General features: G+C 43.6%; 1 protein-coding gene across 1 annotated transcript in view; it reads right to left on the bottom strand.

The window, feature by feature from the left end:
* Positions 1-611: 611 nt before the first annotated feature.
* The window catches only part of erbb4a (erb-b2 receptor tyrosine kinase 4a), a 214634-nt gene continuing 198517 nt past the window's right edge, over positions 612-16728 (bottom strand). Inside the window, exons 21-27 of the mRNA XM_081362522.1 lie at positions 13352-13507; positions 12956-13031; positions 12576-12722; positions 11130-11227; positions 10843-11013; positions 9017-9317; positions 612-3479 (exon numbers count right to left, since the gene is read on the bottom strand). Coding sequence (XP_081218648.1) covers positions 2626-3479; positions 9017-9317; positions 10843-11013; positions 11130-11227; positions 12576-12722; positions 12956-13031; positions 13352-13507 — 1803 coding nt within the window. The 3' untranslated portion in view covers positions 612-2625. The remainder of the gene's footprint in view (positions 3480-9016; positions 9318-10842; positions 11014-11129; positions 11228-12575; positions 12723-12955; positions 13032-13351; positions 13508-16728) is intronic.

The following is a 16728-nucleotide window of genomic DNA, read 5'->3' as shown; positions in this document are numbered from 1 at the left end:
TCAGAAACGCTGCCCGAAGCTGGTGTCTGGATATACATCTCGTTTGCAACAGATCACAACAGCAAAAAGCTGTTCCACTAAGTACTAAAGATGTTTGCCATGAAGGGGTTGAATAATTTTGAGACTGCAGAAGTCATCAAAAGTTGCATTGTCAGTTGAATTTGGGGAAACCACTTGAAACTTTTGTGTGTTGAGCAGTTTCAATTATTTTTGTTTGGTTTGTTCATTGCAAACAGCTGAAAGTCTGTAAATTTTACCAATCAACCTGATTTGCAATGGGGGTTGAATAATTTCGATTACAACTGTATATATCAATTAAAACAATAGTAACTTAAAAATAAAACTAAAAGAAAGGGGTGTCTGAAACAATAAAGAATCTCAAATATTGGTGGTTGGCAATATTCAGTCTGATGTCATTACAGTACTTGTTTGTAAAGGTAAGTTCAGACATGTTGATCGATTACACCTGAAAAGTGTGATGAACAAAGTGGTGATTGTACATTGCAACAACAAAATACCCTCATGTCACACTCTGGAAACTTATAAATATGTTCAAAATTTCAAACAAGAGCTTTATTGTGTCATTCCATCAAATAGAATTACAACAGGGATGAGATGCATCTTTTGCAAACCAAAACAAACAAAACAAAATACAAGGCAAAGGAAAAAACAAAACAAAAGCCAAACAAATCTAGCTACATCTCCCATGGCTGTTCAGTCGAAAGCAAATCAAAGTCTCATAATATCAGCATGGTACATTTAGGACCAAATTTGCACAGTCACAACTTCTTATTTGCTATGACACTCTGACATGAGCAATGACAAATGTCCATCACAGTTTATAAAACATATGAACAGTTTCTCCCTGGCCACAATACGGTCACACTCTCACTGAGAGCAGGATACAGTTCAGACAAAAGTATTTTCTGTCACAGTACATTGAAAAATTCTCCATTGGAGATCAGTATTTTATTTGAGTTTGTATCGTGCCCTCCGTTATCTGTAATATTGCCTTCTAGATAGAATACATCAATCTTGCCGTTAAATTCACGAATTGATTAATTAAATACAACAACATATTTTCAATACATGGTTCCCAGTGAGTCTATTTGCACATGGATGGCTCAGCAATGAATGTTCAAATTGGTTTCACATATATACAGCAATTGAAGATTGAATGGGCATGTCCATCGGTGCTTTTGTGCCACTGAGGAAGGCACTTATTTCCCGTTAGCTCAAGAAGCGGTATGTGAGCCCCATGTGCTCTTTCTCTGCCTGTATTGGATTTGTTGGCTCTTATATACGAGTACAAAATTGGGGGACATGGGCAAAAATTTTAAAAACATGAAGAGCATCACTGAAAATAAACAGTCTCCAACCAGTGTAGTCCATTAATAAATCCACAACGGTAAAAGAGAATGCATCATTTTACAATCCACAAAGTTGTCTCATTCACATAAAAGAGTTACCCCAATTGTCTTGTAGGCGCTCCTAGATACGTGTCCGTTAGTTTAAAACAGAAGAGAAAATAGCTTACGGCATCAACAGCAACAATACAGGATGGTCAGAACGTGGTCAATAAAGACAGTTGGTTTAAACTTACGACACCAGAAACAAACTGTCCGTTTCCTTTGATAAAACCACAAGAGCAAGTGTTTTTTCTTACCATCGGGGACTCTACCATTATGTCAAGTTGGACACCAGTTTCCACAAAGTCACTGTGAACTTCCTAACTGTAGGAGAATTAGTCAGAGGTGAAAATTAAAGGGACAGTTCAACCAAAAATTTAAATTCCGTCATCATTTACAGTTTCATGTCATTCCAAACCCATAAGTATTCTGTTCATCTTCAAAACACAAACTCTTTGATGCTTCAATCGAGCAGTTACCTGTAAATCCAATCTCCTAAAGAGACACGATCGCTTTATGTAATGATTTAATTGAATATTTTATTCACATATAAACAAAGATCCATGCACATACATAGAGCACATTATATATGGTAAATGGAATGTCTTTATAAACTTTTTATTCACTCTTTATGAAGTTTTGGTGTACACTGAAAGAAGTTAAATGACTGTTTAATTTATTTTGTTCAGAAAAAAAAATCATGGTTTTATTCAGTTTAGCTAAAATCAAATAACAATTCCCATAGAAAAATAAACAAAATAAACTATTTTGCTTAAATAGTATGTTTGCTTGAGTGTCGATGTGCAAAACACATTTGCTGACTGCAGACATTATTGTGGGTTTATTGGAGTATTTTAGTGCAATGGACTTTCAATGGAAGGACACAAATCTCTCAGGTGTTTTTCAAAGATGTCTTTGGGTTTGGAGTGACATGAGAGTGAGCAAATGGTGACAATTTAAATTTTTGGTGAACTATCCCTTTAAGGGATATCCATCTCGATACATTCTGATTTGCTGGAATGGAAAAGATGGAGTAGCTTTTGGAATAGTTTAGAGGCACTTTGGTTGGTCGGTTTTCCTTTTGAAGTCCAATAAGTCTCCTTCCTGAATTCTTCTGACAGAAACACTGATGGTAGGAGTTTTCCTGTACTTCAGTAATTCCAATTTAACATATGGTGCTGGTAGAAGAATCTGGCTCTCCATAACGACTGTGACGTTACACTACAGTATTCCTGTGCCGGTACGGTGGAGGTGGCAGAACTGGTCTCTTGTTAAACTCAGAAAGATACTCAGGGTTGTCAGCCACAGCGATGCGACTTCGGATGCTATGCCTATAGAGGTGTTTGCCTTTGTACACTTGCGTTGGGTCTTGAGGGTTTTGTTGGGTCACCTTGGGCGGTAGACTATGCTGCCAGTAGTCAGGATTATCAAAATTCTTCTTCGACTTCCTGTCGACCATTACAGTCCCAGTATGACCCGTTTGAAGCATGCTACCTGGGTAGACAAGGTGGCCGGGAAGGCCGGATACACTTTTACTTGTGACTGCAGATTTCACCACTTGAGCCGGATGGGTAGAATGGATGGACTGACTTGCCAGACAAGGTTGGATCTGTTGGCTGACGATGGAGATTTGGGTTAATAAGGAAGGATTGCCAGACATGCTGGAGGAATTGGATTCGACACCGTGCGGCGACTGGGAATGCTGGCCATTTTGGCTCATTGATGTTGTGTGGGGGGGCTGAACAGGTGGAACGGCGAAATGAACATGTGTTCCCTGGCCATGGTGATGGGCTTTCCCAGTTTGTGTGGAGAGGATAACGTGGCTGCTTGCGGTGTTGGCTGCTGTGGTCATCTGTAGTGGGATGGAAGATCCATTTTTTCTCATAATCTCCTGGTTCATCCCACTAGTGTTGTTGTATGTGTTGAGGTAAAGGGGTTCGTTGATATACTCATCCTCACCCTTGGATTTCCTATCAGGGGTGCTGTGGTAACCCGGGTTGTCCAGTGCATTAATATTTCCATTTTTCCTTTGATTTACAAAAGGATTCTCCTCGACAGGGCTAAGATGGTCTGTAGATAAAAAAAGAAAAAATTAAAACTACAATGTAAAAAGCATGATAAAAGCTACATACCGAATAAAGAATCATTGCCATTTGCCACAAATAATTACCAAAGTAGTATACTCTAGATTTACAATAGTATACACCAGTGTTATTTTTACAGTCATGTTTCACATTACTTATTGTAATGACACTAACTGGGTAATAACTAGGTACTAACCCTGAACCTACCCCTAAACCTTAACTTAACTCATGTAGTTACCTTATATTACGTATAGTACTTTTGTGGGTGAGTACACTGTAAGTATATGGAAAGTACACATACTGCAACTTTTTTTTTATATACTATTATATTATTTATTAATGTTTTGAATTTGCTTTTTTTTCTACTTCCAGTTTAGTAATTTTGTGCTTGTTATTTTTGTTTCCGTTATTGTTCATATTTAGCTTAATTTGTAGTATAATATAATATCGAATAGTATAATTTAGTATTTTAATAATTGTAGTACTTTTTGCCACGGCAACAGTTCTATTTTTTTATGTTTAAGTTTGTTGTTTACTTTAGCTTTATTGCAATTAATGAACATTTTTTAATAGTTTTACTTAACAACACTGATATAAACCTCTCATACTGTTTACGTGCACAAGCACATTCCAATATCAATCACAAATATGTAAGATTCATTTTTACTTAATTTTAGGGAGTCATGTAAACAAATTAGCCAGATTAAGGCAATTGCCCAGCTTCCGGAAATCTAAATAAGATATACTGTATGTTTGTATTAATCCGTATCTTGGGTCATGTAAAACACCTAATTCAACATAAATAACTTGCAATACATGTAACACAGTGCATGTACAAACAAAGACAATTCTGAGTGAGATTATATACAGAACTATTAAAGAAATGTGTTTTTGGAGAAAAGAGGAGACTCAAAACATTTTACAAACGTTAAAAGGAACATTGTGGCCTACATTTGTACGAGTCTCAAGACCTACATTTTACAGTTCATTGCACTCTTGTGAGTTATTGTTGAGAAAATGAATGAGAATTAATGAGTTGATTAAATTACTGTTCGCATAATAAAAATGCAGCATAATAAATGAGCGAGCGACTCTAGTCTCTAGTATTTCCAGAAGAGAACATCAGTTTTAGTTTATTCTGAAAATGCTGATCACACATGCACAGGAATATTCATACAGATGTGGAGCATGTGGACATCTTCAGAATAAAGGCTTAAACAGAACATAAAACTTTATTGAAAATGATGAAAATACGGTCACCAAAAGTAGCGACACTACCTACTTAGCCACAGTTTTCGCTAGCTGTTTTTAGCATTACCAGAAAAAAGCTGGTGTACTCCAACAGCAGTGTAGCATGGCCACAAACTATTCATTGATTATTGTATTGTACATTTGTCACGGCTGAATGAACGAGAGACGAGGATTCAAATGCAGAGGAGATTTATTCCACACAAACAGATAGGATACAAACTCAAGACACAACTAGCCAGCGGGAAGGAACATCAGGAACAGGTAACTCAGACAACGAACCAGCACAGGACTACAAACACAAGGAAGCTAAATAGGGGAACAAACAAAGGAGGGTAATGAGACTAACAGGTGGGATAAATTAACCAATAATCAAATAACAAGCTGGGAGGGGCTAGACAATAGACACGAGCACATGGCCCAACATAACAAACACCCATGTGCAGCACAAGACAGGACAGGCATGTGACATTACCCCCTCCCTACGGAGCGGCTACCAGACGCTCCATAAGACCAGGGCGGGACGGGAGGGACAGACCAGGGCGGGACGGGAGGGACAGACCAGGGCGGGACGGGAGGGACAGACCAGGGCGGGACAGGGGAAAAAAAATGTCTGGGACACCAGAGTGGTCCACAGGGTTCAGGAGGCCAGGACGGGGCAGGCTGTGCAAACGGCCAGGGTGGAGACTTTCCTTCGGGCGGCCAGGGCGGAGACTTTCCCTCGGGCGGCCAGGGCGGAGACTTTCCCTCGGGCGGCCAGGGCGGAGACTTCCCTCAGGCGGCCAGGGCGGAGACTTTCCCTCGGGCGGCCAGGGCGGAGACGGCAGTTCATCGGGCGGCCACGGCGGAGACGAACCCTCGGGAGACCAGGAAGTAGACGACCCTTCAAGCGACCATGGCACAGGAACCGACCCCAACTCAGGAACAGGAACCGACACCGGCTCAGGAACTGGCACCGACACCACCAGCTCAGGAACTGGCACCACTGGAACTGGCCCTGGAACTGGCACCACCGGCTCAGGAACTGGCACCGACACCCCCGGCTCAGGAACTGGCACCGACACCACCGGCTCAGGAACTGGAACCACCGGAACTGACAGTGGAACTGGCACCACCGGAACTGGCACTGGAACTGGCACCAACGGCTCAGGGACTGGAACTGGCACTGGAACTGGTACCACCGGCTCAGGCACTGGAACTGGCACCACTGGAACTGGCACTGGCACCACCGGCTCAGGCACTGGAACTGGCACTGGAACTGGTACCACCGGCTCAGGCACTGGAACTGGAACCACCGGCTCAGGCACTGGAACTGGCACCACTGGAACTGGCACCACCGGCTCGGGCACTGGAACTGGCCCCTCTGGCTCGGGCACTGGAACTGGCACCACCGGCTCGGGAACTGGCACCACCGGCTCAGGAACAGACACCACCGGCCCAGGAACAGACACCACCGGTCCAAGTGTGTGCGTAGCCCACACACACCACATGGCTGTGGCCATAATGGCTAGTGTCGCGGTCACTAAGGGCTCAGGAACAGACACCTCCGGTTCAGGAACAGGCACCACCGGCACAGAAACAGACACAAGCACAGACACTGGCTCCGGCTCAGGAACAGACACTGGCTCCGGCTCAGGAACAGACACTGGCTCCGGCTCAGGAACAGACACTGGCTCCGGCTCAGGAACAGACACTGGCTCCGGCTCAGGAACAGACACTGGCTCCGGCTCAGGAACAGACACTGGCTCCGGCTCAGGAACAGACACTGGCTCCGGCTCAGGAACAGACACTGGCTCCGGCTCAGGAACAGACACTGGCTCCGGCTCAGGAACAGACACTGGCTCCGGCTCAGGAACAGACACTGGCTCCGGCTCAGGAACAGACACTGGCTCCGGCTCAGGAACAGACACTGGCTCCGGCTCCGGAACAGACACTGGAGGTTTGAAGGGCGTCTCCAGGATCCGAGCTAAACGCTCTAAATAGCCGATCAGTGCCCCCCCGGCCATGAGAATGGGCATCTCCCGATCTATCTCCGACTGGGCAGACGTGGCTTGAACCATCTCTGGCTGGGCAGATGTGACCTGAACGGTCTCTGGCTGGGCAGACGGGACGTGAACAGTCTCTGGCTCGGCAGACGTGACGTGAGCAGTCTCTGACTGGGCAGACTGGACGTGAACAGGCTCGGCGGCGGCCATCTTGTCCGAAGACACAGGCACGGCAGGCGTGACGTGAACACTCTCGGTGGCGGCCATCTTGTCAGGGGACACAGGCTCTGCAGACGTGACGTGAACACTCGCGGCGGCGGCCATCTTCTCCGAAGACACAGGCTCGGCAGGCGTGACGTGAACAGGCTCGGCGGCGGCCATATTGTCCGAAGACACAGGCTCGGCAGGCGTGACGTGAACAGTCTCTGTTGCGGCCATCTTGTCTGAAGACACAGGCTCGGCAGGCATGACGTGAACAGGCTCGGTGGCGGCCATCTTGTCCGAAGACACAGGCTCGACAGGCACCACCGGAACTGGGACCACCGGAACTGGGACCACCGGAACTGGGACCACCGGAACAGTTACGGAGGGAGCCTTTCTCCTCCTCCTATGTTTCGGGACCACCGGAACTGGGATCACCGGAACTGGGACCACCGGAACTGGGACCACCGGAACTGGGACCACCGGAACTGGGACCACTGGATTCGGGACCACCGGAACAGTTACAGAAGGAGTCTTTTCCCTCCTCCTGTGTTTCGGGACCACCGGAACTGGGACCACCGAAACTGGGACCACCGGAGTTGGGACCACCGGAACAGGCATGGAGGAAGTCTTTCTCCTCCTCCTCCGTCTCGGGATCAGTGGTGAAGGCTCTCCTTTCCGCTGATCGTCATCGGCCTTGGTCCTCTCCTCCTCCCAAGTCCTTTGAGCGCATCTGGCGAAGTACTCAAATAAGGAGATTGAAGATCCCTTCTCCTCTCCCTGAGGAAAAACCTCACTCCGCTGAATCCACATATTGGCTGGTTCGTTCTGTCACGGCTGAATGAACGAGAGACGAGGATTCAAATGCAGAGGAGATTTATTCCACACAAACAGATAGGATACAAACTCAAGACACAACTAGCCAGCGGGAAGGAACATCAGGAACAGGTAACTCAGACAACGAACCAGCACAGGACTACAAACACAAGGAAGCTAAATAGGGGAACAAACAAAGGAGGGTAATGAGACTAACAGGTGGGATAAATTAACCAATAATCAAATAACAAGCTGGGAGGGGCTAGACAATAGACACGAGCACATGGCCCAACATAACAAACACCCATGTGCAGCACAAGACAGGACAGGCATGTGACAACATTTCAAATCTGCAATCTCTAGAGTAACATTACTGAACTGACGTCTTCAGACAATGCATTTCAATTAAACTAAAGCTTGTTTTTAGCTTTGTTAGCTGTATTTAATGTAAAAATGTGCAAATTAGAAAAACATATTTAGAAACTTCACTGTTTTTACCACTGATAATAATAATAAATGTTTCTTGAGCACCAAATGATCATGTTAGAATGATTTCTAAGGATCTTTTGACGCCGGAGACTGGAGTAATGATGCTGAAAATTCAACTTTGCCTCACAGGAATAAATTATACTTTAACGTATATTAAATAAAAACATTCATTTTGAATTGTAATAATATTTCACAATATTACTGTTTTGCTCAATTAAATGCAGCCTTGGTGAGCATAAGAGACTTCTTTCAAAACAAATCTTACTGACCCCAAAATCTTGAACTGTAATTCTGTCCTCTTAAACAGCTTCAGCTATAATTAGTTGCTTTGTGTTAGTAACATATTGCCTCCTGGCTGTAGTTTAACAACTGATACTAGCATTAAAAACAATTTAAAAAAAAGTGAGTGGCCAACTTGTAGTTAACCACCCACAATTCATTGGCACTCTTCAGTTTGAGGTGAAGGATGAGACCATTAACTGCTGCCAACATTTGTAATGGAGGAACTCAGAATCTATTGATTTATCATCCTACTCAACCCACCACACTGGATTAATGTTTTACTCCAGACACCCTTTTATTTTAAACCATCTTAGGTTGAAATGGAACGACTGCGATATTATTGACTAGAGAATGTGTAATAAAAGACTTTCAGAGGTTATTTACACCAAACTAATTCATGTATACCCAGAAGCGTCATGCACATGCCCCCTCATATTTTTGGAATTCAAAGTGGATTTTGAATGCAACTCCTCAAAAAGACATCAAATATTTTTGTTTTTACCTGAGGCTGACTTGTTCATAGGGCTCATGTAACCATCTTCATTAGTGGTCTTTGGACCCCTCTCTCCAAAAAAGACAGTTGGATCTGCACTGTAGCGCTGGCTGTCGCAGTCGTCTCCTGAGCCAGACAAGGGCTGTTTCTTCAAGCTCCCATTACAGTGTTGTTCCTCAAGCACATCGAGACCCGCACATTGTGTGCTTACAGGGATGAAGACGGCACTCGCTGAACCAGAAGGGTCATGGGAACAAGCTCCCATCCCGTCTTCTGGGCTAAGAACTTTGTCACGACACCTCAGTTGCGTCTATATGAGGGTACAAAAATAAAGAAAGATCATTCTCCTGCTTCTATGCTTCATGCAATCATTCCTCTACAGCTCCACTTTATGTTTTCCAGCTGCACAACTGTGTTCCCATAAGCAAAGATGTTCAGCTAAACAACTTCCTTAAAACAGTAATATAGTGAAATATTTTTACAAAATAAAATTCTATTTATTTTTTATACTTTATTCCTGAACATTCAGCAGCCATCCTTAAAGGAACACTCCACCGTTTTTTGAAATAGGGCTTATTCACCTTCTTTCCTACATTTAGATAGGTGGGCAAATGCATTTTTGTCTCAGTGCATGCATTGTTTTAGTTTGACAGGGTCGGCGCTAGCTTAGCTTAGCATAATGAATGGAATCCTTTGTTGCCAGCTAGCATGTCTTGAGTAAAAGTAATATAAAAAATAAAATAAAAACCCACCTAATTACTTCTTGTGGCCTGCGTATTCACAGCGAGTGCAAATAGCGATGCAGATTAACACTAGGCGATTTCCTAGGCAGATATTGACTTATATATTAAGGACTATATTAGAGGGAAGCACAGGCGAAGCACTGCTACTTGGGCGTGATATCTCTGCGCCCAAGTAGCAGTGCTTAGCCTGTGCTTCCCCATAATATAGTCCCAAGTCAATATCTGCCTAGGAAATCGCCTAGTGTTAATCTGCATCGCTATTTGTACCTGTTGTGAATACGCAGGCCACAAGAAGTAATTAGGTGGGTTTTTTTTATTTTTTATATTACTTTTACTCAGGACATGCTATCTGGCAACAAAGGATTCCATTCATTATGCTAAGCTAAGCTAGCGCCGACCCTGTCAAACTAAAACAATGCATGCACTGAGACAAAAATGCATTTGCCCACCTATCTAAATGTAGGAAAGAAGGTGAATAAGCCCTATTTCAAAAAACGGTGGAGTGTTCCTTTAATTTGATGCTCAAAAAGTACAAACATTTCTCATTATTATCAACATTAATACATTAATGCGGGAATAGTGATACTCTACCATTCAAAGGTTTGAGGTAAGTAAGATTTAAAAAAAAGAAAAGGAAAAAGTACACTTTATATAGCAAGGAGTCAATGACACATTAAATTGATCAAAAGTTACAGTAAAAACATTTATAATATTACAAAAGATTTATATTTAAAAATGAATGCTGTTCTTTTGAACTTTTTGAAAACGTATCACGATTTACTTGATACTTGAGCACCAATAATAATTGATAGTACTGTACTGTATTTTAATAAACACAGTCTTTTTGAGTGAAAAAAATAAATAATAATAATAATAATAATAATAATTTATTCCAACCTTTGTGTACATTTAAATGGAATAAGACAAAGTAAAACAACCATTCAAAGACTTCACCTTTAAACCGTTAACTTTTGCATTATCCATATCCATTTGGCAGATACCTTTATCCAAAGTGACTTACACTTCATTCCAGGTACACATTTGATCAGTTCATGAAAAGAACTGGAAAAAGAAGCAAAGAGCTGTTCTTACCCTACTGGTATCTATCGGTGGTCTTGACGTGTAAGAAGAGGTAGAGATATTGAAGGTCTGAGGAACCAAGTACTCCTCAGCGTCCATCAGGTCATCCAGCTCCTCCTCATCTAGAAGACTCTGGAAGAACTTACTGTGGTTGGGGCTGGGCAGCTTCATGCGATCGTCCCCCTGAGAGGAGAAATGACACCACTCTCTGCGGTCACCTTGAGTTTAACGGGTGGTGTATGGGACAAAAGTATTGATTTTCAAGGTGAGATGTAATACAAAAATAACTGTATTCTCACCTGTATGACGAGGTATCTTTGAGGGTCCCGTGCCATGCGGCTGAACTCTGCAGCGAGTTCCTTAAACCGAGGCCGACTATCAGCATCAATCATCCAGCCTGGAGGTCAAGACAGAAAAAAAACGCAGTAGTAACTACATTTGTCAAATACACGTTTTATGGACACTGCAATAAATACATAAATGCATAAAAAGACAGATAGAGAATCCAAACAAAGGATGCATAAATAAATATATGTGACCCTGGACCACAAAACCAGTCACATGGATAAATTTTATTTTTTAATTGATATGCATACATCATCTGAAAGCTCAATAAATAAACTTTTGGTTTGTTATGATGGTACAATATTTGTCCGAGATTCAACTTTTTGAAAATCTGGAATCTGAGGGTGCAAAAAAATCGAAACATTGAGAAAATCGCCTTTAAAGTTGTCCATTTATGTTCGCGATTGTGCTGCATTCACTCACAAAAATAAATGTTTTATATATTTACGGTAGGAAATTTACAAAATATTTGATGGAACATGATCTTTACTTAATATCCTAATGATTTTTGGCATAAAAGAAAAATCAATAAATTTTGACCCATACAATGTATTGTTGGCTATTGCCACAAACATACCCGTGCGACTTGTGACTGGTTTTGTGACCCAGGGTCAAATATGGATACACAAAAAAAATAATAATAATTTTTTCTAAAACAAAAAAGCAAAAGAAATTCAAATGTAGAGACAGTCAGATAGATGACAGACAGACAGATAGAGTCACAATGAGTTAGAAATTGCCTCCAAATGACTGAACTTCTTACAGTTCTATTATGTCTCTGTCAGGAAGTAACATGCCCTCACCTTGCAGAAGCCTGCTCCTTATTTCCTCCCGATTAATTTCCTTTCACTTCTCACACTCAAACACATTAACCAAATGAGCAGCAATTACTCACGCAATCACACCACGTTTCATCTCCATCAATATTTCCCATTTCATTGTCCGTGGGGTTACAGATGTCACAGCACGTAGAATCACAAACAACAGCTTACAGTTGAAATGTAATTAGAATTAATGGGTTCAATCCGCGTCTCATTTCGTCTCTTTGTGTTTATTTGATTGAGCCAGCTGAGAAACCCCACCGCTCACCCAGCTGCTCCTTTCCATAGTCCACACGACTGTCTGGCCAAACATGGCGAGCGGATGGGCTAAAATATGCGTGTGTGCATATTCTTAATAAAATATCATTTTAGTATACAAATACAATGTGGGAAAATCATGTTAAAACTGTTTTGTGAAAATGAAAGTTCTCTGTAGTACCTTACATTATCATTCAAAAACTAGGGTAATGAATGTGGTGATCATTTCAAGACATATGCACTACTGAACTTAATTGTATGTGTGCTAGTGCATTTCTGTAAGATTTGAGCTACTGGTCACATTCAGGGTTCTACACTCACATTTCACCATCACCATGTAGACGTCTATGGTGCAGATGGGCGGCTGGGGCAAACGCTCGCCCTTCTCCAGGATATCTGGAATCTCACGTGTGGAAATCCCATCGTAGGGCTTTCCTCCGAACGTCATCAGCTCCCAGATAGTCACCCCTGAATGACAATATATAAGTCAACACATCACATTTTGCATAGAGATAGTGTGTGTGTGTACAGTATATAGACAGTATATATATACAGCATGTATTTGAAATAGAAATCGTGTAACATTAAAAATCTCTGTACTGTCACTTTTGATCTTTTTAATGCATCTTTGCTGAATGAAATTATTTCAGTAATTTCTTCAGAAAGAATGCAAACTAGGATACTGTCCGTGTTTTACTCACCATAACTCCATACATCGCTCTGGTGTGTGAACTTCCTGTAATGTATGCACTCTAAAGCCATCCACTTGATGGGCATCTGCAAAAGAGAATATTATAATCAGGATGTAATAATCTGGAAATATACAGTAATGCAATCATGTTTAATTAAAAACATGCATGAAGTTCTAAAAGAAAAAAAGACCAGTCCAATTTGGACAGAAACAGCACTGCAATAAGATTAGAAATTAGAAATACAATCAAGCAACTAACATTCTCATTGATCAATGAAGTTTTTTGTCCAACCCACCAAATATAAATTACAATATCATATAAAAATGAGTTCAATGGAACTTTTCACAACTGTTAAAGTTTTATGAGTTTGTCAGAACCAGTGTGTCTCAGGTTCTTGTCACTGACCTTGCCTCCATCTGAATTATACTCCTTTTCATCAGCATCAAGCAGTCGAGCAAGTCCGAAATCAGTGATCTTGACGTGGTTTGGAGATTTTACCAGGACGTTACGAGCCGCGAGGTCTCTGTGCACCAGCCGCCTCTCCTCCAGGAACATCATACCCTGCCGAAAAGAATATCTGAGTGCTTCTTTCCAAAAACACAATGATTATCATAAATACAACTATAAGTAATTCAATTCAGAACAGTGGAGAACAGTCTGTTATAATTTACCCAATGAAAATGTCAGCATGAAAATCAAATATTTTTTTTGAGTGTTTATTTATAAACAATTTATTCATGCACCAAAGAAAAAAATAAAATAAAAATAAATTAATGTCTCTCATATAATCTTTAATCAAAATAACATCTCCTCCCTCTAACAGCGACATCTCTCTCTAATAACGTGTTTACTGGCGTGAGGATGGGACAACCTGACACTCACATGAGATCAACCAATAGCAAACCACAACCCTCAAACCATCCAATCAATTCCCGTCCTATAGACCTTATGTAGCTCCGCCCCTTTTCAGCGCCGCGCTCATTGTCTTTTGACTTCCGGTCTGTATTTTCACAGTGATTTTGCGTGTTTATTAATGAACGGCTTGTTTTAAAATCTTCCCGGTCGACTGACATTTGTTAAGTCATCTGCTTTAAACATCACAGTCCTCAAGATAACTTTCATTAACTTTACATTATCCATTTCAAAAGCTAATTATTCCTGGACAGCAGTGCCATAGAAATATACAGAGCGACCGCAAAAACAGAAGTTAAAAGACAATATTCTAAAGATGGCGGCGCCCTCGTTTCTCTGGCGCATAAGGTCTATTAATTAATTATTATTTTTTTCCAAAAAAGCCATTTCACTCAAATGCCTTTTAACACCGTCGTGAAAGTTACTGTAGCCTATTGATCGTGAGAAATAGATGAAAACCACACAGCAGTGTTGTTTCAACACAAACTTTTCCATTTTTAAAGAAAAATCTATACCAACAACATTGTGCAGTTATGAGAACAAACGTCTCGGTTACGGATGTAACCCTCGTTCCCTGAGTGGGAACGGAGACGTTACGTCGGATGACGACGATTGGGGTTTCGCTTAGAAGCCTATCACCTTCGAGTATTAGAAAACGAGCCAATGGCAATGAAATGCCATGGGTCTGCGGAATTTGCATAGCGTAACTCCGCCCGCCGCAGGGGGTATATAAGGAAGTACGCGAGCACAATGCAGACATGCCTTCGCTGAGGAGCCGAGACTGGCCCCAGGCGTTTTTCAGCGGTACAGCGGAAGTGGCAGGAAGACGTAACGTCTCCGTTCCCACTCAGGGAACGAGGGTTACATCCGTAACCGAGACGTTCCCTTTCGTGGTCACTCCGAGTTACGTCGGATGACGACGATTGGGGTTCCAGTCTAATCACGCCACCTCGGCTGTCTTCCAGTGCCCTGCGTAAGTCTGAGCTCCCTGTTGTGAGACTAGCACGAACGAAGGAGTCCTACTTAACACAGGGATACCAAGGTACACTGGGAAGCATATCTCCAGAGAGAAGTATGCAATTATGCCCAGCCATTGATGGGGGGGACTTAGAATACACATATGGCCAGAGGCTGCATATGGAAGATCACTGAGGTGTCCAGCCGCAGGTGGAATTTTAAACCCCAGGGGTGGCAAGGTGGCTTGCCAAGGGAAAGACACACGCTCACAAGGAGACTTACAGCGGAATACACATGTGGGGGTCGCCCAGAGGGGGGACCATGCACATGGTGGCACCTAGTCAAGCGCAAAAGCTGAGTATGGAATTTTGGCATAACTCAGGCGTTGACATAAGCAGTGCTGGAGGAACTCAGAGCTTATCAGACTCACCTGAGGAAAATATCGCACGTATCCCGTCCGTGGAGGGGAATGGCGAGCAAGCGAAGACACCTGAGCAGAATCTAGCACCGGCTGGTTGAAGCGAGTACATGAGAAGAAACTGGCTCTACTCGGAGATTATAAAATCTCGCGAAAGTGTTGGGTGTCGCCCAGCCTGCAGCTCTACAAATGTCTGTTAGCGAGGCGCCATGCGCTAGAGCCCAAGAGGAAGCCACACTACGTGTGGAGTGGGCTTTCACACCAAGGGGGCACGGACGACCTTGCTGCTGGTATGCCAACGCAATGGTATCCACTATCCAGTGTGATAACCTTTGCTTTGAGAGAGCCTTTCCCTTCAGCTTCCCACCATGACAGACAAAGAGCTGGTCTGAGGTCCTGAAACACCGCGTTCTGTCTACATAAGCACGGAGGGCGCGTACTGGACAGAGCAGTGCCAAGGCTGGGTCTGCCTCCTCCAAGGGCAGCGCTTGCAGGTTCCCTACCTGGTCTCGAAAGGGTGTGGTAGGAACCTTGGGCACATATCCAAGCCGGGGTCTCAGGATCACGTGAGAGTCAGCCGGCCCGAATTCCAGGCACGCTTCGTCAACCGAAAATGCCTGCAGGTCCCCTACCCTCTTGATGGAGGCCAATGCAACCAGGAGCGCTGTCTTCATTGACAGGAACTTAAGCTCCACTGATTGCAAAGGCTCAAATGGAGCGCTCTGCAGGGCAGTTAGAACCACTGAGAGGTCCCAAGAGGGAACGAGGGGAGGACGAGGAGGATTTAGTCTCCTGGCTCCCCTCAGGAACCTGACGATCAGGTCGTGCTTTCCCAGAGACTTACCATCGACTGCTTCGTGATGGGCGGCAATGGCGGCCACATACACTTTCAGGGTGGAGGGAGACAGCCTTCGCTCCAACCCTTCTTGCAGGAAGGAAAGCACGACACTGATGGGGCATTTCGAGGGTTCTTGATGTTTAGAAGAACACCAGTTGACGAAGAGGTTCCACTTCAACGCATAGGCATGTCTCGTGGACGATGCTCTAGCGGAAGTGATGGTAGCCACCACCGCAGGTGGTAGGGTACTCAAACCTGCCTCGTCCCGTCCAGGAGCCACACATGGAGGTTCCAAAGATCGGGACGAGGGTGCCATAAGGTGCCCCGTCCCTGAGAAAGGAGGTCCTTCCTCAGAGGAATTGGCCAGGGAGGTGCTGTCGCGAGGAGTACTAGTTCGGAGAACCAGGTCCGGTTGGGCCAATACGGGGCAACCAAAGTGACCTGCTCCTCGTCCTCCCTGATCTTGCGCAAGGTCTGCGCAAGGAGGCTCACTGGGGGAAACGCATATTTGCGTAGGCCCCGCGGCCAGCTGTGCGCCAGTGCATCCGTGCCGAGCGTGCCCTCGGTCAGGGAATAAAACAGGTCGCAGTGGGACGAGTCGTGGGAGGCAAACAGGTCTACCTGTGCGTCGCCGAACTGATCCCAAATCAGCTGAAC

The sequence above is a fragment of the Scardinius erythrophthalmus genome (assembly GCF_964197995.2).
Source record: "Scardinius erythrophthalmus genome assembly, chromosome: 3".
In the NCBI taxonomy this organism is placed as follows: domain Eukaryota; kingdom Metazoa; phylum Chordata; class Actinopteri; order Cypriniformes; family Leuciscidae; genus Scardinius; species Scardinius erythrophthalmus.
Note: the sequence above shows the minus strand (reverse complement) of the source record. Positions and strands in the feature narration are given on the sequence as shown.